The following is a 23,910-nucleotide window of genomic DNA, read 5'->3' as shown; positions in this document are numbered from 1 at the left end:
CCTGAGCTGAGGCTAGGAACTGGGGACTCCGAGGTGGGCTGAACCTCACAGGTCCCACTGTCCCTGGGAAATGGTCCAGCCTTCCTGTGGGGCAAGGACACCCCTACTCTTGTTCCTCCCCCACACCTGTAGCTTCCTGAGGTCATGTGGATGTGGGCGCCCCTGCCCTGGCATCTCAACCTGGGCAGTGTTCCTGCCAAGCCCTGGGCTCTAGGTGTGACAAAGCTGTCTTCGTTTTCTGTCTCTCCATGAAACCTGGGGCTCCTTGAGGTCAGGGACAAGATCTGATTTTTTTTTGTTTTGTTTTTTTGTTTTTTTGTGGGGGACGGAGTCTCGCTCTGTTGCCCAGGCTAGAGTGCAGTGGCACAATTTCAGCTCACTGCCAGCTCCGCCTCCAGGGTTCACGCCATTCTCCTGCCTCAGCCTCCCGAGTAGCTGGGACCACAGGCGCCTGCCACCACACCCGGCTAATTTTTTGTATTTTTAGTAGAGACGGGGTTTCACCACGTTAGCCAGGATGGTCTCGATCTCCTGACCTCATGATCCACCCACCTCGGCCTCCCAAAGTGCTGGGATTACAGGCGTGAGCCACCGCGCCTGGCCGATCTGATTTTTTTGTGTCCACAGCGTGGATTTCCCTGGTGATCCACCTGCCCCTGCCCTGGGAGCAGGTGCTCCCACCCCACCAGGCCCTCTCCCGCCTGGCTGAGGTGAGGTCTCTGGGCTCATGGAGCCAGGCCTTGGAGCCAACCTGGGCTGCTGGGTAGAGAGGATCTGCTTCAGCCAGCTCTTTCTGCAGTGATGACGAGGACGAGGAGGAGGAGGAGGAAGGAGAAGAAGAAGAGGAAGCAGAAGAAGAGGAGGAGGAGGAAGATGAGGAAGAGGAGGAAGAAGAGGAGGAGGAGGAAGAGCCTCAGCAGCGAGGGCAGGGAGAGAAGTCAGCCACGCCCTCACGGAAGATTCTGGACCCTAACACTGGGGTGAGTTTCTATCATCTGCCACAATTAGAGCCCTGGTCCTGAGAACGTGAAATCCCGAGGCACTTTCACAATGGGGTAGGGGGTGTCTCCTTAAGCACAGTAGCCACAAACATTTTTTTTTGATTGCATGATATTGAGTAAAAAAAGGAAAATGGTCCCAGTGCAATGATAGTTACCTATATTTCTTTTTCTTTTTTTTTTTTTTTTTTTTTTTGAGATGGAGTCTCACTCTTGTCACCCAGGCTGGATGCAGTGGTGTGATCTCGGCTCACTGCAACCTCTGCCTCCCGGGTTCAAGTGATTCTTATGCCTCAGCCTCCCAAACAGCTGGGATTACAGATGCTTGCCACCACGCCTGGCTAATTTTTGTATCTTTAGTAGAGCCGGGGTTTCGCCATATTGGCCAGGCTGGTCTTGAACTCCTGACCTCAGGTGATCCACCCTCCTCGACCTCCCAAAGTGCCGGGATTACAGGCATTGAGCCACCGGGCCCAGCCATAGTTACCTATATTTCTATTTACCCCAATATAAATGTCTGTTTACAAGTAGCAGTGCTGCTGCATTATGTATATTATAAGATATGCATAAGGATTTCTGAAAGAATAAACAAATAAGCATAAATAGAAATTCTGATTTTTTTTTCCCCACCCACCAGAGGATTGTCTTGGTGACCCTTAGGAACCACTCCCCCATTCCTGGGATGGTGGCTGGGCCATGACCTGGCTTGGGCACTTGGTGTCCCTTGTCTGGCCCGGAGCTGGTGGCATCAGGGCTGCCACACCTCCAGTTCATTCATTTGCATTCCCTGTCAGGTTCCTAAGTAAATCTCCTGGAGAACTTGGCTCTGGACAAGGACTCCCCATGCTTACGCTGAATTGGGCTGCTTCTCTGGTTTATGGAAGCAATTAAACAAATGGCTAGGTTCGCCTCAATTCAGGTTTTTCTCTGGGCACCTCTGGTGCTAGCAGGGCTTACCCAGGCTGGACTGTAGTTCTACGGGGACCCACTTTAGCCCCCATGTGCCTCCGTAGTCATTTCTGGGGCACTGCATGTCATGACGAGGATCCACTTGGCCGTAGCAGGTTTTTTGAGTCCCAGGGAGGTAGCTTCCCCCTCACCCCAAAGGCTCCTGGACCAAGAGCCATCCAGGGCCAGCATCTCTGGGTGATGTTGATAGATGGGAAATGCAGCTGAGTGGGAGGAAGAATTCTAGACTTTGAGCCTAGATGGGCTGGAGTGAAGGGTGGATGTGCTGGGTGTGGGGATGGGCACAGCTGTGTCGGGGAGTCTGGGGTCCGGAATTCTCCAGAGCCTCTGTGCCCCTACTTCCCAGGAGCCAGCTCCCGTGCTGTCCTCCCCACCTCCTGCAGACATCTCCACCTTCCTGGCTTTTCCCTCTCCAGAGAAGCTGCTGCGCCTAGGGCCCAAGAGCTCTGTGCTGATAGCCCAGCAGGTAATAACCACCCCTCGACCCCCACGCTGTACGGCTGTGGCTTCTGGAGCTGTTAGAGAAAAGGGACGAACAGCTCAGAGACCTGGGGGTGCCATGCTGTCAGCTGGGGGCAGGGAGGCTTGGCCTGCCACTGTTACAACACGCGCAAATGTCCAGGGTATTTATAAGCCTCCAGGGGTTGCAAATGTTCCCTCCCCACTCAGCCTACAGAAAGTGCAGCCTGCCAGTTCCCATGCTGACTGGGGTTAGGGAATTTCCTTAAGACCCTTGCATGTGCCCACCCCCTCCTTGGCTTCTCTCTGCGTGTTCCGTCAGCCCAGCTGCTTCGAGAACAACTCTGTTGCCCAGGGCTCCTTTGGAAGTGACGTGCCTATTGCAGGACGGGTGCCCTCACTCCAGCCTCACTTGTTGGTTGGCTCATTCATTCATTCATAGATGATCTTCGGGGCATCCATTTTCTGTCAGGCACTGTATTTGGGCATGATTTTATTTAACCCTCTTGGCAACATGAAATGTAGACTCTGCTGCCCTTACTTTATTTTATTTTATTATTTATTTATTTATTTAATTTTTTTTGAGACGGAGTCTCACTCTGTCGCCCAGGCTGGAGCGCAGTGGCACGATCTCAGCTCACTGCAGACTCTGCCTCCTGGGTTTAAGCGATTCTCCTGCCTCAGCCTCCCGCGCCCAGCTAATTTTTGTATTTTTTAGTAGAGACAAGGTTTCGCCATGTTGGCCAGGCTGGTCTCGAACTCCTGACCTCATGATCCACCCACCTCGGCCTCCCAAAGTGCTAGGGTTACAGGCATGAGCCACCGCGCCCGGCCAGCCCTTATTTTGTAGATAAGAAAGCGGAGGCTCGGAGGTTACAGAGAAATAAAACGGGCCCACTCTCAGAGTTGGCTTAACATTTCCGCCAATTGCTTTGTTAGGTTTTGCCTGTATTCTTTGTTTCTTTTAACATGATAAATCAGATGTTGTAAGCCTTTCTGTGGCCTATCACTTTGGTTTAGCACCATTCATCACTTTCTTGTGCCCATAAAACTCTTCTCAGGATTTTTATTGCAATGTGTGGATGTAGCACTTAAAAGCCAGGCACTGTTTCTGACGTTTTTTCCACTTTGCCCTGTTGTGAGGTTGAGGTAAACGTTTCTGCATGTGAGTATTGTCTACATGCTAGATTATTTCTTCAAGTTCAATTACAAGATGGGGACCACTGGATCCCTGAAATGATTTTTTTTTTTTTTTTCTGAGACAGTGTTTTGCTTTGTCACTCCGGCTGGAGTGCAGTGGTGCAATCACGGCTCAGTGCAACCTCGACCTCCTGGGCTCAAGCAGTCCTCCTGCCTCAGCCTCCCAAGTAGCTGAGAATATAGGCGCACACCACCATCCTTGGCTAATTTTTTTCCTTTTTGTTGACATGGGGTCTTGCTATGTTGCCTAGGCTGGTCTCAAACTTTTGGCCTCAAGCCATCCTCCCACCTCAGCCTCCCAAAGTGCTGGGGTTACAGGCATGAGCCGCCGCACCCGGCTGGGATGATTTTTCATCCTTGTTCATTCACTCATTCATTCCCTCTCTATGTTGCATATGTGCTTGCTGCAGGCCAAATCCAAGCCAGACTCTGAAGGGACAGCATGGGGTAAGGCAGGACCTGTTCTTGCCCGCCAGGGGCCTTTGTACTGCCCAGGCCTCTCCTAGCTAGCGTCAGAGCCCAGGTACCTCTCCACCATGTGCCACAGGCCAACCATTGTCTCTTTTGTCCTCAGACTGACACGTCTGACCCCGAGAAGGTGGTCTCTGCCTTCCTAAAGGTGTCATCTGTGTTCAAGGACGAAGCTACTGTGAGGACAGCAGTGCAGGATGCAGTAGGTAATGTGGGCTGGGTGAGACCTGGGTGCCCTCTGTCCCTTGATGCTCGCGGGCCCCAGGTATCCTTTGTGGTTGCCGTAACTCGTCAGCCCCAGCGCTCTTATGGGAACTGCTCTTTGGCCACCTGAGTTTTTCCTCCATCAGGGTCCTGCCGTGGAGCCGGCTGGGTGCTCTTCTCCCTGTTTTTCACCACTGAGAAACTGAGGCCTTTCCCAAATCCACACAGCCATGTACAGTTAGAACCCAGAGCCCGCTCTAGGAAGTCCAGATAGTCACATCTGCAAGCCCAATGGACACAGTTCTATCGGGAGGAGGGATGGTGAGAGCCGAGCCCTTGTCCACACCTTGGAGCCTCTGTGCTCACGTCCAGTCTACCTGGAAGTTCCTTGCACAGAGGACACCTTTCCCCATAACATTATGGGGGCTTCCTTGGAGCACCAGCCCACATCCCTCCAGCCCTATCACAACCCTCTCCCCACCCTGTCTGTTTCCTCCATTCCAGCACCTGTCACCTTCCACCCTGTTTCCATGTGCTTGACTGAGCCTCCACATCTAACGAAACCTGGGCCAGTTCCGGTTAGGCAGAGGGGAGGAAGGGCCCTGAGGCGAGGGGGACGGTTCCTGGAAAAGATAGAGAGGGGTGGAAGGACATGTGGTGCCTCTTCCCGGCGTGGCGTCGAAGCGGGGAGGGCGGCTCAGTGGGAAATGAGGCTCGGAAGGAGGTGGGGGCCAGACACAAGCCTGCTCCCTGAGGGCCCGCCTGTGGGCATTTTTGGGAACAAGTTGCCCTAGTTCTGTTTCCCAGGAAGCCTAGCACAGTCCCTGCACATCCCCTCACCCTGCCAAAATAACCTGAATCCTCCCCAGTGGTAGCCTGCCTCAGGAAATCTCCATTCCCACGGTGTGAGGTGGGCACAGTGGGTGTCATCCCCATGCCCATTTTATACCTGAGGCCAGGATGGGCAAGGGCCAGAGTGTCACAGCTGGTAGATGGACTGAGCCCATCCCCTGATGCCAACTGCCATTCCCTCTGGTTCCTGTGTCTCTGCCGTCCCTCTCGTGTTCGCCTCTTCGTCAGGGCAAGGAGGCAGGCGAGCCTGTGTCTGCACCGTGTTGGGGGAACCCTGGGTGCCTTGGCCCAGCCCTCTGCCGTAGCCAGCAGCCTGCCCCTGCTGCTTCTGCCCTACAGATGCCCTGATGCAGAAGGCTTTCAGCTCCTCGTCCTTCAACTCCAACACCTTCCTCACCAGGCTCCTCGTGCACATGGGTCTGCTTAAGGTGAGGCTGGAAGGAGCAGCAGGCCCGGGAGGGAGGTGGGTGGGGTCTGCACAGAAGCTGCCCCAGCCATGCCCGCCAACCTCTCTCACCTCGAGTCCTGAGCCGGCTCGCCCACTGGGCCCCGAGGCCTGGGTCTGCCCCAGCAGCCTTGGTCTTCACGATGAGATTCCGGCTGGACTCAGTTGTGGGCACTATCAGCAGAGTCTGGATGGTGGAGTCCAGGGGCCCCCCAGGTGACTTTGAAGCTCACCCCGCCTTTCGCTGTGTTCCCCTCAGAGTGAAGACAAGGTCAAGGCCATTACCAACCTGTACGGCCCCCTGATGGCGCTGAACCACATGGTGCAGCAGGACTATTTCCCCAAGGCCCTTGCACCCCTGCTGCTGGCGTTCATGACCAAGTGAGTGTGGCCTTGTCCTTCTGCCGGTGCCTGCCCTCTCAGGCTTCTCTGGCCAGGTCTGAAGGCGCCCGGTTCTGGGAGGCCCAGCCCCAGCCCAGCCAGCCTGCTGGCCCCGCTCAGGTGCATGAGAGGCCCTCATGCCTCCTGGGCTCTCAGCATCTGCATTGGAGTCTCACCACCCTTGGGAGGCCCACTCCCCTCTGCCCAGCTGAGGACAGTGGGGCTCAGGGACAGTGAGAGAGGAGACACGCGACGCCCCCATTGTGCAGATGAAGAGCACTGGCTTGGTTAAGGAATTTCCCTTGGTCACACACTAGCAAGAGGCTGGGCCAGTGTCCAGACCCATGTCTGCTGAGCGAGGTGCTGCGGTTGGTGACATCTCTGGAGTGGCTTTTTGTCCACATTCACAGCAGCGCAGGCCAAAGGGGCCTGGTCACACCAGGCTCTGCAGCCCCGGGCCCTCTCCTGGGGACACACATTGCCACGGGAGCTGCCAAATGCCCAGCAATGTGTGAACCTTGGCCTTGTTCTGGAGGGTCCTGGGGTGTCCCGGGGCATTGATGGGGTGATGGGCACAGTCAAGTAAGAGAGGCAAGGCCCCACCAGAGAGGGGTCGGGAGGCTTGCCCTCTGAAGGCCCTGTGTGGCCCCTGGCCAACCTGTGGCCTTCATCAGGCCTCAGTCTCCCCATTTGTCCAACCAGGGGGTTAGGTGAGATTGTCTCCAAGCGCCCTGACCAGCCACACTTCCAGTCAGTCGGCGCCATCCGGGGACGTGGGGCAGGCAGAGGAGCAAGAAAGTCCCTTTGCTGGGGGAGCCCAGAGCCCACCAGCTGAGGCAGGATGCTTGGTGCATGTGGGGAGGCGGGGCTGGCGGAGCGTGAGCGGCCCCCGCTGGCCTCCAGCACCCAGCTGGTGCTGCGGCAACCCTGTCCACTCCAGCATCTGCATGGCGCTGCCTCCTTAGCCAGGCCTTACCTTCTGGCCGCATTTCCCCCACACCAGACCACTCCTTGGGCTGCAGCTAGACTGGCCTTGGTGAATGGCAGATCTCACTGTTCCCCTCCTCTGCCAGGTGCTAGGTAGAGCCTCACTGTGAATCTCGTGGCTGGCCACAGCCTCACCCCAACCCCACCCCACCCCACCCCAGCACAGTGTGCTCTCCCTGAGCCCCTTTCCTTAGCAGTGCTGTTGCTGCAGTGCCGAGCTTTGCCCATGCTGTCCAGAGCTTGTTTGGCCAGTGGCCCCAGCCCCTGCCTGCACCTGCACCTGAGTCCTTTGTGTCCTTCCTGCCCCCTGGTCAGAGTAGTTCCCTCTGTATCCCTGGCAGCCCCTGTGCTATCCTAAGCCTGGGCATGTGCCTCTTGCCCTTGTTGGTCAGAGCAAAATGCCTTTTCCCAGTTTGTTGTCCAACCTCCAGCACAGGCCTCAGTCTGCCCCCTGGGTCTTGTCCAAGGTGACTGATTAACTATGTAGTGACATGCACGGACCCTCTTCCCTCAGCTCCCAGCCAAATGGTCTGGGATGCCCGGCCTGGCGCAGATCCTGGCCTGTTCATTGGCTTCAGGCCAGAGGTGTTGTCAGGCCTGGTCCTGGCTGCGTCCCGCACTTGCCCAGTCCCCCAGAGTCTTGCCTCAGTTTCTTCCTTTGCAGTGAAACTAATGATATTGAGGGCAACAACAGCCAGCTCAGGTGCAGTGGCTCCCATCTGTAATCCCAGCACTTTGGGAGGCTGAGGCAACTGGATCACTTGAGCCTGGGAGTTCAAGGCCAGCCTGGGCAACATTCGTGAAACCCCATCTCTACAAAAAATACAAAGTTAGCTGGGTGTGGTGGTGTGTACCTGTGGTCCCAGCTACTTGGGAGGATGAGGTAGGAGGACCACCTGAGCCTGGGAAGTCGAGGATGCAGGGAGCCATGATTCCAGGACTGTACTCCAGCCTGGGCAACAAAGAGAGGCCCTGTCTCAAGAAAAAAACAACCAGCCTGGTGCGGTGGCTCACGCCTATAATCCCAGCACTTTGGGAGGCCGAGGTGGGAGGATCACGAGGTCAGGAGATCAAGACCATCCTGGCTAACATGGTGAAACCCTGTCTCTACTAAAAATACAAAAAATTAGCTGGGCATGGTGGTGGGCGCCTGTAGTCCCAGCTACTCGGGAGGATGAGGCAGGAGAATGGCGTGAACTCGGGAGGCGGAGCTTGCAGTGAGCCGAGATCGCACCACTGCACTCCAGCCTGGGTGACAGAGCAAGACTCCGTCTCAAAAAAAAAAAAAGAAAAAAAAAGCAACCAAAAAAACAATGGCTAGCCATTTACTTATGATCCAGATTGGACTCTAGTGGGCCAGTCCTATGTGGCCACTGGCAGCCAGTGAGGATTCCCTGGCCTATGTCTGCTGGAAGGGCCCTTGGAGAGCCTGGCTGAGTGGGGCTGCATTCTGGCCAGCTCTGGGCTATGTGGCGTTGGGTGCCTGGCTCTCTGAGCCTCTCGCACCTCCCATCCCCACCCACAGTGTGCAGAAGGCAGAGGGCTAATGTCTCTCTTGCTGAGTCGTTGTGCAAATTAACAAAAATGAGTCTGGCACCAAAATGGCCCCCACACTTGGAAAACAGGCCAAGAGGCATCCACCCACCTGCTGACCCTTCTTTCCCCGCAGGCCCAACAGCGCCCTGGAATCCTGCTCCTTCGCCCGCCACAGTCTGCTGCAGACACTGTACAAGGTCTAGACTCAAAGCCTCTCCCATCCCTTGGCCTGGACCAGTGAGCTGGGGAGGGACTCGGATGAACTGAGGCACAGCCTACGCCATTGCCTTGGACAGGATTCTGGCCAGAGGCAGGGCGGGTCTGTGTCCCGTGTGTCCTGTCAGTCCCCTGAGTATGTGTGTGGGTGTGGCGCATGTGCAGGTCTGTGCCTCCTGTCGGGATTTGGGTTTTAACGTCTCTCTGCTGGCCCAGCCCTGCTCTGTTGTGGGGAGTTGGCCCCCAGGGGAAAGGGCTGTGAGCTGCCCAGCCATTAAACTCACCTCCACCTGAGGGCGCTCTGCTGATCTCCGCCTGGGCCCTGATGGCCATCCCCACCCACCTGCCTTCCGGCCTGGCTCCCTGGCGGAGCCAGAACCCAGGGAGTTGCCCGCGTGCTGTCCTTCCCTCTGTGTTGTGATTGGGCTGTTTCCTGCCCTGCCTGGGGCTGCTTCTCGTCACCAAGCCCTGGTCCTGCGGCAGCTGTCACCCCTACCATCCATACCACTGTGCTGACTGCTCAGCCTGAAGAGCAGAGAATGCCATGGGTGGGACTGTGGGGGTTGGATCGTGGGGTTGTTGGCAGAGGGCAACCCTGGGCCCCACACCGTGTGGACAGGCAGACACCAGATTGTCCAGGAGCAGGAGCTGCTGGGACTGCGCTGGCCCCGGACCTAGTGGGCCTTCTCCTGGCTGCTGAGATGTCGTCTGTGACTGGCCTGGCTGGAGGGGGAGTGTTGACAACCCAAAGCTGTTCTCCAGTCTGGGGAGGGAGGGGCAGGGTCCCCAGTGTCCGAGCTGCATCTGGACGCTGCTCTTAAAAGGACCTCCTGGGGCAGGGGAGCGGTAGGGTCTGGACTGGGCAGATGCTGTATGACCTCCCTGAGCACCCGTGACTGCCCCATGCTTTCCCCTTTGTGCTCTGTGTGTGTCTGGGCTGTGCCCGGGGGCTTCACAAATAAAGTCGTGTGGCAGCTTCAGAGACTCAGAAACTCTCACTGAAAGCGGGATAGTCTCGGGGGCCGTTGTACGTGGAGTCCCACCTCGGCAGAGCATGCGGCCCCGCAGCAGTCTGTGGGGCAGTCAGCCCTGCAGAAGGGCCCGGCCTCGGCCTCAGGCCACTACCTGGGAAGTGGCAGTCCTGAGTGGGGGCCCATTTTCCTGCCTGGCCACACCTCACCCAGCACCCTGCCTTTGGGCTGCAGCTCCCTTGGCTTCTGCGTTGCTCCTTCACTATGGAAGCCACCTCCCTTGGGATCCTTTGCTCCACTGCCACATATGTGAGGACAGCCCAGCCAACCTTCCTTACCTCCTACCCTACACCATGTATGTGCTTGGGGAGCCCATGTCCCCCACAAACGGCCTCCAAGAAGTCCCTCCAAGGTTTCTTAGAGGGCAATATTTTCTCATCGGCAGTCGGCCACGTAGGTGACCAGGTGGCAGAGGATACTGCTGGCCCTGTCCCCTGTCTTCTGTGTGAGTTGATACGGGAGGGGGTGGGTGTGGGGCTGGCATTAAGTTCTGATGCCAGCTACAACGTGGATGAACTTTGAAAACATGTTAAATGAAATAAGCCAGACACAAAAGGACAAATATGATTCCATTTAGATGAGGCATCTAGAATAAGCAAATTCAGAGACAAGAAGGTAGAGGCTGCCAGGGCTAGGGGAAGGGTGGAATAGGGAGTGAGGCTGCAAACAGATTCTCTGGGATGATGAAGATGTTCTGGAAATGGAGAGTGGTGATGGTTGCATAACATTGTGAATGTACTTAATGCACTGAATTGTACACATAAAAATGGTTAAAATGATAGATTTTATGTATTAATATATTTTACCTTAGTTAATTTTTTAAAAATTAAGCAAAATTATAGAGCTTCACCCGGGTGTGGTGGCTCACGCCTGTAGTAATCCTAGCACTTTGGGAGGAGGAGGCGGGCAGATGACTTGAGCCCAGGAATTCAAGACTGGCCTGGCCAACATGGCAAAACCCTGTCTCTACTAAAAATACAAAAATGAGCCGGGTGTGGTGATGCATGCCTGTAGTCTCAGCTACTTGGGAACCTGAGGTGGGAGGATCACCTGAGCCCAAGAAGTCGATGCTGCAGCAAGCCATGATTGTGCCACTGCACTCCAGCATGACTGACAGCGAGACCCTGTCTCAAAATATAGAGAGCTTGTAGGAGATAGTGTAGGTGAGTATCTTCAAGGCCTTAGGAGTGAGGAAAAGATGAATAAATTAAGCTGTATTTAACCTCCTTTGCCATTATTGTGGGATGTTCACACAATGGAAATGATGTAGCAGCGAGAACAGGTTTCTGTTTATCAAAATACTCATTAAGGAGTACAAAGGCAACTTACAGACAGGGAGAAAATAATTGCCTAAACTCTCTCTCTATATATATATGGGTGGGGGGGATAACTTTAATTTTTTTCAAACACGGTCTCATGTTGCCCAGCTTCTATCTCGGCTCACTGCAGCCTCTACCCCCCGGGCTCAGGTGATCCTCCCAGAGAAACATAATCACAGTGTGACACTCTTATGCCCTCACTAGAATGGCTAAAATACAAAATATAGTACCAAGTTTGGTGAGGATTTGGGGCAACTGGAGTAGCTGGCAGATGTGTAAATTGGTACAACCTTTTTTTTTTTTTTTTTTTTGAGACAGGGTCTTGCCATGTCACCCAGGCTGGGGTGCAGTGGTGTGATCACAGCTCACTGCAGCCTCGACCTCCCAGGCTCACTTAGTCTTCGCGCCTCAGCCTCCCAAGTAGCTGAGACCATGTCACAAGCCACCACGTTCAGCTTTTTTTTGTAAAGACAGGGTCTCATTGTGTTGTCCAGGCTGGTCTTGAACTCTTGGGCTCAAGTGATCCTCCCGCCTCAGCTCACTTAACAGGCATGAACCACCATGCCCAGCTAACAGTGCTCTTTCTAATAAACGCATGCTGGAAACAACCCAAATGTCCATCACTAGAGGAATGGGTAAGCTACTTGTGGTACGGTGTGGTACCAAGAAGGTAGGAATGGTCTGCCCAAGAAGAAATGTTTTAGCATTGACATTGTTTAGACTTGTCAGCACATGATAATAAAAAGCAGAGACCAACTTTAAGTCAGTTCCCTTGTGTCTCACTTCTCCACTGACAGCACACCCGCTTACTGCCTGCATCATGGGCAGACTGCCTCCCGCCCCTGCCCCATGCCACTGTTGTCATATATTTATAGAATGGAAGGCTGGAATGCTGTATTTAAAAAAAAAATTAAAATAGATGAAACCGGGTGTGGGCTCACACCTGTAATCCTAGGACTTTGGGAGGTTGAGGCGGGTGGATCACTTGAGGTCAGGAGTTTGTGACCTGCCTGGCCAATATGGTGAGACCCGTCACTACTAAAAATACAAAAATTAGCTGGGTGTGGTGGCGGGTGCCTGTAATCCCAGCTACTCGGGAAGCTGAAGCAGAATTGCTTGAACCTGGGAGGCGGAGGTTGCAGTGAGCCGAGATCACGCCACTGTACTCCAGCCTGGGCAACAAGAGCTAGACTCCGTCTCAAAAAAAAAAAAAAAAAAAAAGATGATTCTCACTAACATAATATTGAGTGGAAAACGCCAGACACAGCCAGGTGCAGTGGCTCATGCCTGTAATCCTAACGCTTTGGGAGGCCGAGGTGGGAGGATCACTTGTGCCCCAGAGTTCAAGACCAGCCTGGACAACATAGCAAGACCCCAAGTCTACAACAAATTTTAAAACTAGCTGGAGGTGGCGGTGCATATCTGGAGGTCCCAGCTGCTTGGGAGGCTGGTATGTCAAGGCCGCAGTGAGCCATGATCACACTTCACTCACACCTGGGCAACAGTGAGACCCTGTCTCAAAAAAAGGACGAAAGAGCACACTGAAGTTCCATTGATTGGAATTTGCCAAGCAAAAAAAGCACAAAGCAGATGTCTGTGTGGCATGGCACTATTTCTTTTTTTAAAATGTTACTGCAGGGCTGGGTGTGGTGACTCACGCCTATAATCCCAGCACTTTGGGAGATCAAGGCGGGCAGATCACTTGAGGTCAGGAGTTCGGGACCGGCCTGGCCAACATGGCGAAACCCTGTCTCTACTAAAAATGCAAAAATTAACCAGATGTGGTGGTACACATCTGTCATCCCAGCTACTTGGGAAGCTGAGGCAGGAGAATCGCTTGAACCAGGGAGGTGGAGGTTGCAGTGAGCTCCAGCCTGGGCGATAAAGTGAGACTCTGTCTCAAAAAACAAAAAACTCCTGCAGTCTAGGAAAAGTACACACAGATGTTCATTGTTTTACATATGTAAATATATATACACACATATACATTTATATTTTTATTATATATAAAATATATACACACATAAGTGTATACACACACACATATATATGTGTATATATATATATATATATTTTTTTTTGAGATAGTTTCACTCCGTTGCCCAGGCTAGAGTGCAGTGGCGCCATCTCGGCTCACACGTTCATGCCATTTGCCTGCCTCAGCCTCCCAAGTAGCTGGGACTACAGGCGCCTGCCACCACACCCGGCTAATTTTTTGTATTTTTAGTAGAGATGGGGTTTCACTGTGTTAGCCAGGATGGTCTTGATCTCGACCTCATGATCCACCCACCTCCGCCTCCCAAAGTGCTGGGATTACAGGCGTGAGCCACCATGCCCGGCCCTTTTTTTTTTTTTTTTTCTTGAGACAGAGTCTGTGTTGCCCAGGCTGGTCTCAAACTCCTGGGCTCAAGTGATCATCCCACCTCAGCCGCCCAAAGTGCTGGGATTACAGGCATGAGCCACTGTGCCTGACCCCTGTTTCCAATTAAAGGAACAAACAATAGAAGATGCAATTCCATCAGAAACAGGAATCTGAAAAATCAAGATACATAAACATTGGCCATGGTCTGGATGTATTATTTAAAAAACAAACACGAGCTTGGGAAGATGCGTATTTGGATATTCTTTGCAATATTGTTTGTAAATAGCAAAAAATTGGAGGTAGCCAATGTCCAAGATGAATGGCTAAGTCAATGTGATACATTTACACAATGGAATACTATACCACAGAATAATGAGATTCAGAAGAGTCAATTTGGATAACTCCCAGTAATCTGAGGTTAAGTGAAAAAAATGAGTGTCTAGAATCCTGTGTGTCCAGCATTAAACTATTTATGTGCATAAGCACAAACGGAAGGAAAGGGTCACCTGTTCCGAAGCACCCACTGTGTGCCAGGTGCGGGCCTGAACCCCCACTGTGACCTCAGAGCTACTTATTAATGGGATGTGTTTTTCAGAGACTAGGAAGCAGCCTCTGGGAGGGCAGCCCACATGGCAGGAGGGAGCCCAGGACTGCTGACTCCCGGGCCAGCTGCTGGTGCCCCCTCCCTGTCGGGCTGGCCCAAGGATTCAGGCCGGGGCCTCCATCCTCGGCTGGGGCAGGCAGGAGGCCCTGTAACTCCAGCCGCTGCTCCCGCCCGCCGCCCGCCCCTTCTTCACCTCAGCCTGGGGAAGCCTGGCTTGCCTGGTCTGCCGACAATGCCTCCCATTCAGCCCTGACCCAGCTGCCAGGCCTGCAGGCCGTGGAGGGGGGCTCCTGCCAGGCGGGGACAGCCTGTCCCTGCGCTGCGCCTCCAGGCTGGACCAGCAGTTCCAGGCGGCATGGAGGGGTGAGTCTTTGGGCCCGATGGTGCAAGGGGGGATTCAGATCAGCTCAGCGGCCTCAGGTAAGTCTCTGCCCCTCTCTGGGCCTCTCAGAGGCTGGCGGGCAGGGGCTCTGGGGACTTCCTGGGGTTCTCCAGGAAGGGGGTCTCCCAAGGTGGGCTCTGAGACATGTGGCAATGTGGCCACTGCCAGGAACTGGTCCTCTGCGGCTTGTCTGAGAGCCCAGCAGTGGTCCCTGCATTATGAATGCTTGTCACTTCAGCGATCTGTCCCCATGGGCCCCCTCCCTGGCCTGCCCTGAGGCACAGCCTTCACCACAGGCTCCGGAGAAGCCACCAACTCCAACGCAGGGGCTGGAGCCTGGGACCCAAAGGAGACTCCAAAACAGACGATAGTCCAGTGAGCAGCGAGGGGGAGGCTCCTGGGGGCCGGGGAACAGCCCAGCGATGGGGGAGAGGCCATGCCTGACACAGGCTGAGAACAGAGGGGCCAGCTGGGCAGGGGAGGTGATCTATCATCCTAGCGCTTTGGGAGGCCAAGGTGGGACAATCACTTGAGGCCAGGAGTTCAAGACCAGCCCGGGCAACATAGCGAGACCCTGTCTCTACCAGAAGTAATTAAAAAATTAGCCAGGCGTGGTGGTGTGTGCCTGTAGTCCCAGCTACTCAAGAGGCTGAGGTGAGAGGATCACTTTAGCCCAGGAGGTGAAGGCTGCAGTGAGCCACAGTCATTCCACTGCACTCCAGACTCCAGCCTGGGCAACAGAGCAAGGCTTGTCTCTATTTAAACAAACAAACAAAAAAAGACTCAAGGACCCGGACTGGATGCCTCCCTCCTTTCTGGTGGGTACCATTATGCTCCTGCCACCTGGGAGCTGGCATCATATCAGTCTGAGGACAGGCTGCTTCTGAGCCTACCCTGGACCAGAGCCTCACCACAGCCTGAGAACATGCTCTGAACTGGAGTCATTCTCACGAAGTCAGCAAGTCCTCACTGAGCCATTGGGCAGAGGCAAAGGGACCTGGTTAGGTCACTTTTCTGAGCCTCGGTTTCCTCCCATGTAAAACAGGACTAATCATAGGACCTCCACTGCGGGGGGGGTGGGGGGCAGGGAGGCTCAGGGTGATTGGCACTTTCCTGGGCCCAAAGGAGGAGGCTCTGAGGGGTTTTCGGGGCAGGAGCTGCACCATGGCTGGGACTAAGTGAGGGACAGCATGTGGCCTCGGCCCTTGTGCACAACAGACTCTCCCTCCCCATCCCAGGCCCCGGAGCTCCACCCATGTCCCCTTGGTGCTGCCGCTTCTTGTACTTCTGCTGCTGGCCCCGGCTAGGCAGGCCGCCGCCCAGCGCTGCCCACAGGCCTGCATCTGTGACAACTCCAGGCGACACGTTGCCTGCCGGCACCAGAACCTCACTGAGGTGCCAGACGCCATCCCTGAGGTCAGCAGGGCAGGAGCACGGGCACAGAGTGGCAGTGGGGCAAGGTGGGGACCCAGAGGGAGGAGCCTGGGCTGGGCACCAGTTGATCTGCCACCGCCTGCCCGGGAGACCTTGGCAAATTACTTCTCTTTGAGCCTCAGTTTACACATCTGTAAAATGGGAATAATAAAAACCAGTAACAGGGAGATGATCTATTTAAAATCCTTACTGTGTGAATGGAATAAGTAGGTGACCCATAGATCGATACTGAATTCACTGCAGACCCTGTGGTGGAGAGGCGGGCTGTGGCAGGGTGAGGTGTGGTCTCTGCTCTGCAGAGTCATCAGCTAGTGGAGGAGAGCGAGCGAGGAGGCAGGGACAGCACAGTGTGAAAAATGCCACAGTGGGTGATGCCCAGGGCACTGGAGAGGAAGGCTTCCTGGAGGAGGTGTCAGGGGTCGGATGAAGAGAAATATGGGAAAGGTGATAGGAGAAAAGAGTGTTCCGGGGAAGAAGCAGCACTTGCAAAGGCGGGGTCCCTGCCTGGCTCAGCCCCACTTTCTCCTCGCTGTCCCCAGCTGACCCAGCGGCTGGACCTGCAGGGCAATTTGCTGAAGGTGATCCCCGCAGCCGCCTTCCAGGGCGTGCCTCACCTCACACACCTGGACCTGCGCCACTGCCAGGTGGAGCTGGTGGCCGAGGGCGCCTTCCGTGGCCTGGGCCGCCTGCTCCTGCTCAACCTGGCCTCCAACCACCTGCGTGAGCTGCCCCAGGAGGCGCTGGACGGGCTGGGCTCGTTGCGGCGGCTGGAGCTGGAGGGGAACGCACTGGAGGAGCTGCGGCCGGGGACGTTCGGGGCACTGGGTGCGCTGGCCACGCTAAACCTGGCCCACAACGCCCTGGTTTACCTGCCCGCCATGGCCTTCCAGGGGCTACTGCGCGTCCGCTGGCTGCGGCTGTCGCACAATGCGCTCAGCGTGCTGGCCCCCGAGGCTCTGGCTGGCCTGCCCGCCCTGAGACGGCTCAGCCTACACCACAACGAGCTCCAGGCTCTGCCCGGGCCTGTCTTGTCCCAGGCCCGCGGCCTGGCCCGTCTGGAGCTGGGCCACAACCCGCTCACCTACGCGGGCGAGGAGGACGGGCTGGCGCTGCCCGGCCTGCGGGAGCTGCTGCTGGACGGCGGGGCCCTGCAGGCCCTGGGTCCCAGGGCCTTCGCACACTGTCCGCGCCTGCACACCCTCGACCTCCGCGGGAACCAGCTAGACACCCTGCCCCCGCTGCAGGGCCCGGGCCAGCTGCGCCGTCTGCGGCTGCAGGGGAATCCGCTGTGGTGCGGCTGCCAGGCGCGGCCCCTACTCGAGTGGCTGGCGCGGGCGCGCGTGCGCTCGGACGGCGCGTGCCAGGGGCCGCGGCGCCTGCGGGGCGAGGCTCTGGACGCCCTGCGGCCCTGGGACCTGCGCTGCCCTGGGGACGCGGCGCAGGAAGAGGAAGAGCTGGAAGAGCGGGCTGTGGCCGGGCCCCGCGCCCCTCCGCGCGGCCCTCCGCGCGGCCCCGGGGAGGAGCGGGCAGTCGCGCCTTGCCCTCGCGCCTGCGTGTGCGTCCCCGAGTCCCGGCACAGCAGCTGCGAGGGCTGCGGCCTGCAGGCGGTGCCCCGCGGCTTCCCCAACGACACCCAGCTCCTGGACCTGAGGCGGAACCACTTCCCCTCGGTGCCCCGAGCGGCCTTCCCCGGCCTGGGCCACCTGGTGTCGCTGCACCTGCAGCACTGCGGCATCGCGGAGCTGGAAGCGGGCGCCCTGGCCGGGCTGGGCCGCCTGATCTACCTGTACCTCTCCGACAACCAGCTCGCAGGCCTCAGCGCTGCTGCCCTTGAAGGGGCTCCCCGCCTCGGCTACCTGTACCTAGAGCGCAACCGTTTCCTGCAGGTGCCAGGGGCTGCCCTGCGCGCCCTGCCCAGCCTCTTCTCCCTGCACCTGCAGGACAATGCTGTGGACCGCCTGGCACCTGGGGACCTGGGGGGAACACGGGCCTTGCGCTGGGTCTACCTGAGTGGAAACCGCATCACCGAAGTGTCCCTTGGGGCGCTGGGCCCAGCTCGGGAGCTGGAGAAGCTGCACCTGGACAGGAATCAGCTGCGAGAGGTGCCCACTGGGGCCTTGGAGGGGCTGCCTGCCCTCCTGGAGCTGCAGCTCTCGGGCAACCCACTCAGGGCCTTGCGTGACGGAGCCTTCCAGCCTGTGGGCAGGTCGCTGCAGCACCTCTTCCTGAACAGCAGTGGCCTGGAGCAGGTGGGCACTGGGCATCTGGCGGGGTTGGTGCAGGAGGCGGCACAAGGCCACAGGCAGCATGCATTCGCTCAACAAGCATTTGCCAGCCCCTTGGTGCCAGGTCTCAGCCTGGGCACGGGGACCCTGAGATAAACCAGGACTGCCCCTACCGGTGTGACAGTCCAGGCAGAACCCAGGCCACACACGGTGCCTGCACAGGACGGTATTGCTGGAGCATAGAGGAGGGAGGAATTTGGGACCATGCAGTCATCTACTGTTTGTACATATTGAGAGCCCCCAAGAGGTTTTGCCATTATTGGGTGGTGGGGTGGACCATGAACTGGGCATCTGGGTGACTTGAACAGAGCAAGTGTTTTGACATCAGACCAGCCTGGGCTTTGACCCAGCGCTGCACTTCCTGGCTGGACCATCTTGGGCTCTCCAGCTTCTCTTCTGCTGAGGGAAGATGGGGCTCCCTTCCAGATTTGGGGGTGGGACAGCTCTGCCAGGAGCTCACACTGGGGCCTGGCAACTCCTTGCAGATTTGTCCTGGGGCCTTTTCAGGCCTGGGGCCCGGGCTCCAGAGCCTGCACCTGCAGAAGAACCAGCTTCGGGCCCTGCCTGCCCTGCCCAGTCTCAGCCAGCTGGAGCTCATCGACCTCAGCAGCAATCCCTTCCACTGTGACTGCCAGCTGCTTCCGCTGCACAGGTGGGCACCCCCACCTAGACCTCCAGCCAAAGACCACCCAGCCACTCTCAGTCAAGCCCCTGTCATCTCCCCAGGCACACCATGTCCATGCCCATCCGAGCAGCTTGTGGGGAGGGGCGGGTCCTGTGAGAGCCAGGCATGTATAAGCCCTTTCCAGGGTCAGTTACCCTTCCTGGGGATGTTGAGGGTGAACTTCTCTGAGCCTTGATTTCATCATCCATAAAGTGGGCATGGTATCTGCTCTGCCTAGCGGGCTGGGACCTAATAGGTAGGCGAGACCACTTTACATAATTACATAAGAAAGTCACAAGAGGTCAGGGATGGTGGCTCGCGCCTCCCAGCACTTTGGGAGGCCAATGCAGGCTGATCACCTGAGGTCAGGAGTTTGAGAGTAGCCTGGCCAACATGGTGAAACTCTGCCTCTACTAAAAATACAAAAATTAGCTGGGCATGGTAGTGGGTGCCTGTAATCCCAGCTACTTGGGAGGCTGAGGCAGGAGAATTGCTTGAACCTGGGAGGCAGAGGTTGCTGTGAGCTGAGATCGCGCCACTTCACTCCAGCCTGGGCGACAGAGTGAGACTCCATCTCAAAAAAAAATAAAAAGTCACAAGAAGCCTGGAGTCCTGCAGACCTGGGCTCCAGTCCTGGCTCTGGTATTTTACCAACTAACTCTGCAAGCCGCATAACCTTTCCTGCCCATCTGTAAAAAGGGGGGGTGTAGTATCTAACCTCATGATGGTTGTTGTAAGAATGAAATTAGCATAGATAAGTTGATTTGAACAGTGTCTGCTACGTTGTAAGCCCTCTAACTGTTTATTATTACTATTATTATCCCCTTTTTACAAAGAAGGGATCAGAGGCTTGAAGTGGCTTGTAGGTCACATAATTGGTGAGCCGCCAAGATTCTCAGCAGAGCCTGCTGTCACCTATAGGCTCCACCGCTCCCAAATTCCTGGTGGCCTCCTTGACCTCTCAGGAAAGCTGGCAAATGCTTGTTGAGCGAATGCATGCTGCCTGTGGCCTTGTGCTGCCTTCTGCACCAACCCTGCCCCACACACAGTGCCCACCTGCTCCAGGCCACTGGAGCAGAATCAGCACAGCTAGCTCCCCAGCTCTCTCTTCTCTTCAGGTGGCTTACTGGGCTGAACCTGCGGGTGGGGGCCACCTGCGCCACCCCTCCCAATGCCCGTGGCCAGAGGGTGAAGGCTGCAGCTGCTGTCTTTGAAGCCTGCCCGGGCTGGGCTGCCAGAAAGGCCAAGCGGACACCAGCCTCCAGGCCCAGTGCCAGGAGAACCCCCATCAAAGGAAGACAGTGTGGAGCAGATAAGGTTGGCCATGGGGCAGGAGGGGTGAGGCCTTGGTGGGTGGTGGGCCAGGTTCCAAAGTCCCCAGGAAGCAGGAGCCTGACTTGGCTTGGTCCTGATTCATGTGGTTCCAGAGCTGGGCAATGACCCAGTTGCGTCAGTTCAATAATGTCCATCCGAGGCTGGGCGCGGTGGCTCACGCCTGTAATCCCAGCACTTCAGGAGGCCGAGGTGGGCGGATCACGAGGTCAAGAGGTCAAGACCATCCTGGCCAACATGGTGAAACCCCATCTCTACTAAAAAATACAAAAACTATGGCTGGGTGCGTTGGCTCATGCTTGTAATCCCAGCACTTTGGGAGGCCGAGGCGTGCAGATCACGAGGTCAGGAGATCGAGACCATCCTGGCTAACACGGTGAAACGCTGTCTCTACTAAAAATACAAAAAAATTATCCGGCCGTGGTGGTGGGCGCTTGTAGTCCCAGCTACTTGGGAGGCTGAGGCAGGAGAATGGCGTGAGCCCAGGAGGTGGACCTTGCAGTGAGCGGAGATCTCACCACTGCACTCCAGCCTGGGCGACAGAGCAAGACTCAAAAACACTCTGTCTCAAAAAAAAAAAAATTAGCTGGGCGTGGTGGCGGGCGCCTGTAATCCCAGCTACTTCGGAGGCTGAGGTGGGAGAATCGCTTGAACCCGGGAGGCAGAGGTTGCAGTGAGCAGAGATCACGCCACTGCACTCCAGCCTGGCGACAGAGTGAGACTCTGTTTCAATAATAATAATAATAATAATAATGTCCATCCTCCCGTTCTTCCCTCCTCCCTGCCCCCACCTCTGGGCTAGACCCAGGGTGGGTTTGCAAGCAGTGACCATTTGCTCCTGCTGTGGGACAGTGGCCTTTCCTATAAGCCACAGTGTGCTGGTCCAGATGTATCCCTAAAATCGGTCCTGCTGTTTCTATATTTGCTGGATCACTGTTGACTCAACCATGTCCCAGCCTGACCTAAGGGGTCTCCCTCATCCCAGGATCCCAGGGATGGGGAGAGTGGAAGTGCAGGTGCATCATTGGCTCTGCCTCCCACCACCTACTAGCCATAGGTTGGACCCCACTTGAGAGTACATTCACCATCCTGACATATCTAGTCCCAGCTTGACCCCTCAGTTGTAGCAAACTCACAGCATATCAGAGAAGGGTGCACAAGATACAGGCACCCCCGTATGTAGGAACCACTGCCTGTAAGGCCATGGAGGTGTCCAAAAGGGAGAGGCAGTTCTTCTAGGGAAAGTGAGAATAGAGTGGGGCCTGGGAAGGTGAGGAGAGGGCTCTATCTCCCCTGGACCTGCATTTTGAACATCTGGGATTCCTGGGGCCATTAGTTGGTGTTTGTATTCATCCCCTAGGACTGCCACAACAAAATGCTAGGAGCTGGGTGGCTTAGAACAGCAGAGCTTCTGTAGGCTAGGGGTCAGCCGTTGAGGTGTTGGCAGGGGCGTGCTCTCTGGAACCGGTAGTGCTCTCTGGAACAGGTAGTGGAAGGGTCCCCCTTGCCTCTTCCAGCTTCTGGTGGCCCCAGGTGCTCCCTGATCTGTGGCAGCATAATCTCCATCTCTGTCCCCACCTTCACATGATGTTGTGTATCATCATCTTCCCTCTATAATCTGTCTCTGCCCAAATTCCGCCCCCCCTTTTTTTTTCTGAGACGGAGTTTTGCTCTTGTTGCCCAGGCTGGAGTGCAATGGCACAGTCTCGGCTCACTGCACCCTCTGCCTCCTGGGTTCAAGCGACTCTCCTGCCTCAGCCTCCCAAGTAGCTGAGATTACAGGTGCATGCCACCACGCATGGCTAACTTTTGTATTTTTAGTAGAGAAGGGGTTTTACCATGTTGGTCAGGCTGGTCTCGAACTCCTGACCTCAGGTGATCCACCTGCCTCAGCCTCCCAAAGTGCTGGGATTACAGGTGTGAGCCACTGCGCCCAGCCAAATTTCCCCTTTTTATAAATATAATAGCCTATTAGATTAAGGCCCAACCTAAGGATGTCATTTTAACTTCATTACTTCTATAAGGAATCTATTTCCAAGTAAGGTCATACTCTGAGGTACTGGGGTTAGGGATCCAGTCTTTTGGGATGGGCACAAGTCAGTCTATAAAGTGTTCCTAATTTCTGGCTGGGAGCCGGGAAGGAACTCCTGAAAAGACCCCAAGCTGAAGGTAAGCAAGTTCTGCCTTAGAAGCCAGACCCGGAACTATCATTGATGAGAGCAATACTAATCTCAGTTGGCAGTCACGTGCGCGACTGGGAAATGGCAGCAGTGCTTTCTCCCTGCGTCAGCCCCGGGAGGCTCATGTAGAAGCGGAGCTGGGTTCAGGAGTGGAAGCTCTGATGAGTCCACTTCCAGGTCAGGGCTTTAGTTAAAAGGGAAAGACACCCCAGGTCCCCACCCCTACACACAGTATGGTGGCTTTGGAGTCAGGACGTCTCAGGCCATTTGACCTAGCCATCCCTTCTGACATGCAGATACTCCTTTCAGTATTGTGGGTTATTTTGATGAAAGTAGCAGTTTCCTCCCAGGAATACAAAGGAATTCAAGGCAGAGGGCTCTTATCTTGAGGTTCAGGCACTGGCATTGTTCCCGGCTGGAGATGCTCGCCTGCTGAAGGCACAAGGATGGACGTCTGCCAGTCTCCCTTGATGCCCGTGTCTAGTTTGGTGTCTGGCACCCAGAAGATGCTCGGGAAGGCTGAATGACTGACTCACTACTAGGTCATCTGGCAGACAAACCTGGGTTCAACCCCACTGCCGTCCTTTACAGGTGTAAATTTTTTTTTTTTTTTGAGACAGAGTCTTGCTCTGTTGCCCAGGCTGGAGTGCAGTGGTGCAATCTCGGCTCACTGCCACCTCCACCCCCCAGGTTCAAGTGATTCTCCTGCCTCAGCCTCCTGAGTAGCTGGGATTACAGGTGACTGCCACCACGCTCGGCTAATTTTTTGTATTTTTAGTAGAGACAGGGTTTCACCGTGTTAGCCAGGATGGTCTCGATCTCCTGACCTTGTGATCCGCCCGCCGTGGCCTCCCAAAGTGCTGGGATTACAGGCGTGAGCCACCGCGCCCGGCAACAGGTGTAAATTGAAGCAGCCAAATGACTAAACTGTACTGAGGCTTCTTTTTTCCCATCAGTACTGCACAGGGTTACTGTGAAGGTGAAATGAGCCATTTAGATACCTATTTAACCTGGCACCTGGGTAGGGGCTCTTGATACTATGGAGTTCCCTTGCATCCCTTTCCCTGCAGCAGAGGGGCTAGACTGGGTGGCCATAAAGGACAAGGGAGGCAGGGCAGGTTCCTGAAGGGTCTGGATTTGGTCTCACCTGTACCAGGAGCCCCTGTGGGTCCTCAGGCAGAAGCAGGGATGAGGGGTTTGCAAATGCCTCCCTGCCAGCAGCCCCACTGCTCAGACTCCAAGAACTTGAGTTCCCTCCAAGGGCAAACTGAGGCACAAGGTTACTGCATGGATTGAGCAAAAATTCCCAAGAGATCAATACTTCTATCTCCAACAAATCAAGTTGACCTGTAGGCACCAGCAACACGTGGTCATGCGCACATTCCCATTTCACACACACACAAGCCACCTTTATGCCAGCCTACGCCAGGTGCTACGCACAGGCAGACACAGGCTCCATCTCTGGGGAACTCACAGTCTTTGGGGAGAATGGCACAACCGTAAAGAATGACAGCATGTGGCTAAGACAGGGAACTTGAGCTGATGACAGGTGACATTTCTTTACGGCCTTGCACACTTGTGTCTTGACTCACGTGGCCT

The 23,910-nt window shown here is 55.6% G+C and overlaps 2 protein-coding genes across 10 annotated transcripts in view; both read left to right on the top strand.

The window, feature by feature from the left end:
* The window catches only part of RANGAP1 (Ran GTPase activating protein 1), a 56,698-nt gene extending 47,000 nt beyond the window's left edge, over positions 1-9,698 (top strand). For 5 of the 7 annotated variants that reach the window (XM_034948549.4, XM_034948547.3, XM_034948548.3 and 2 more), the window contains exons 11-16: positions 800-980; positions 2,314-2,433; positions 4,201-4,303; positions 5,493-5,581; positions 5,858-5,979; positions 8,636-9,698. In XM_034948549.4, the coding sequence (XP_034804440.2) occupies positions 800-980; positions 2,314-2,433; positions 4,201-4,303; positions 5,493-5,581; positions 5,858-5,979; positions 8,636-8,705 (685 nt within the window). In that variant the 3' untranslated portion in view covers positions 8,706-9,698. The remainder of the gene's footprint in view (positions 1-799; positions 981-2,313; positions 2,434-4,200; positions 4,304-5,492; positions 5,582-5,857; positions 5,980-8,635) is intronic. The other 2 variants (XM_034948551.3, XM_055105386.2) reach the window with 1 other exon arrangement.
* A 4,339-nt stretch (positions 9,699-14,037) lies between these two features.
* Positions 14,038-23,910, top strand: part of CHADL (chondroadherin like) — a 32,668-nt gene continuing 22,795 nt past the window's right edge. The window contains exons 1-6 of one of the 3 annotated variants that reach the window (XM_055105383.2): positions 14,038-14,397; positions 15,655-15,832; positions 16,390-18,099; positions 18,621-18,787; positions 19,918-20,116; positions 20,227-23,710. In XM_055105383.2, the coding sequence (XP_054961358.2) occupies positions 14,390-14,397; positions 15,655-15,832; positions 16,390-18,099; positions 18,621-18,787; positions 19,918-20,116; positions 20,227-20,436 (2,472 nt within the window). In that variant the 5' untranslated portion in view covers positions 14,038-14,389 and the 3' untranslated portion in view covers positions 20,437-23,710. Of the gene's footprint in view, positions 14,398-15,654; positions 15,833-16,389; positions 18,100-18,620; positions 18,788-19,917; positions 20,117-20,226; positions 23,711-23,910 lie in introns of those variants that run through there. The other 2 variants (XR_008622470.2, XM_034949290.3) reach the window with 2 other exon arrangements.

The sequence above is a fragment of the Pan paniscus genome, chromosome 23 (genome assembly GCF_029289425.2).
Source record: "Pan paniscus chromosome 23, NHGRI_mPanPan1-v2.0_pri, whole genome shotgun sequence".
NCBI lineage: Eukaryota > Metazoa > Chordata > Mammalia > Primates > Hominidae > Pan > Pan paniscus.
The sequence above is the reverse complement of the archived record's forward strand: the minus strand, read 5'-3'. Positions and strand labels throughout refer to the sequence as shown.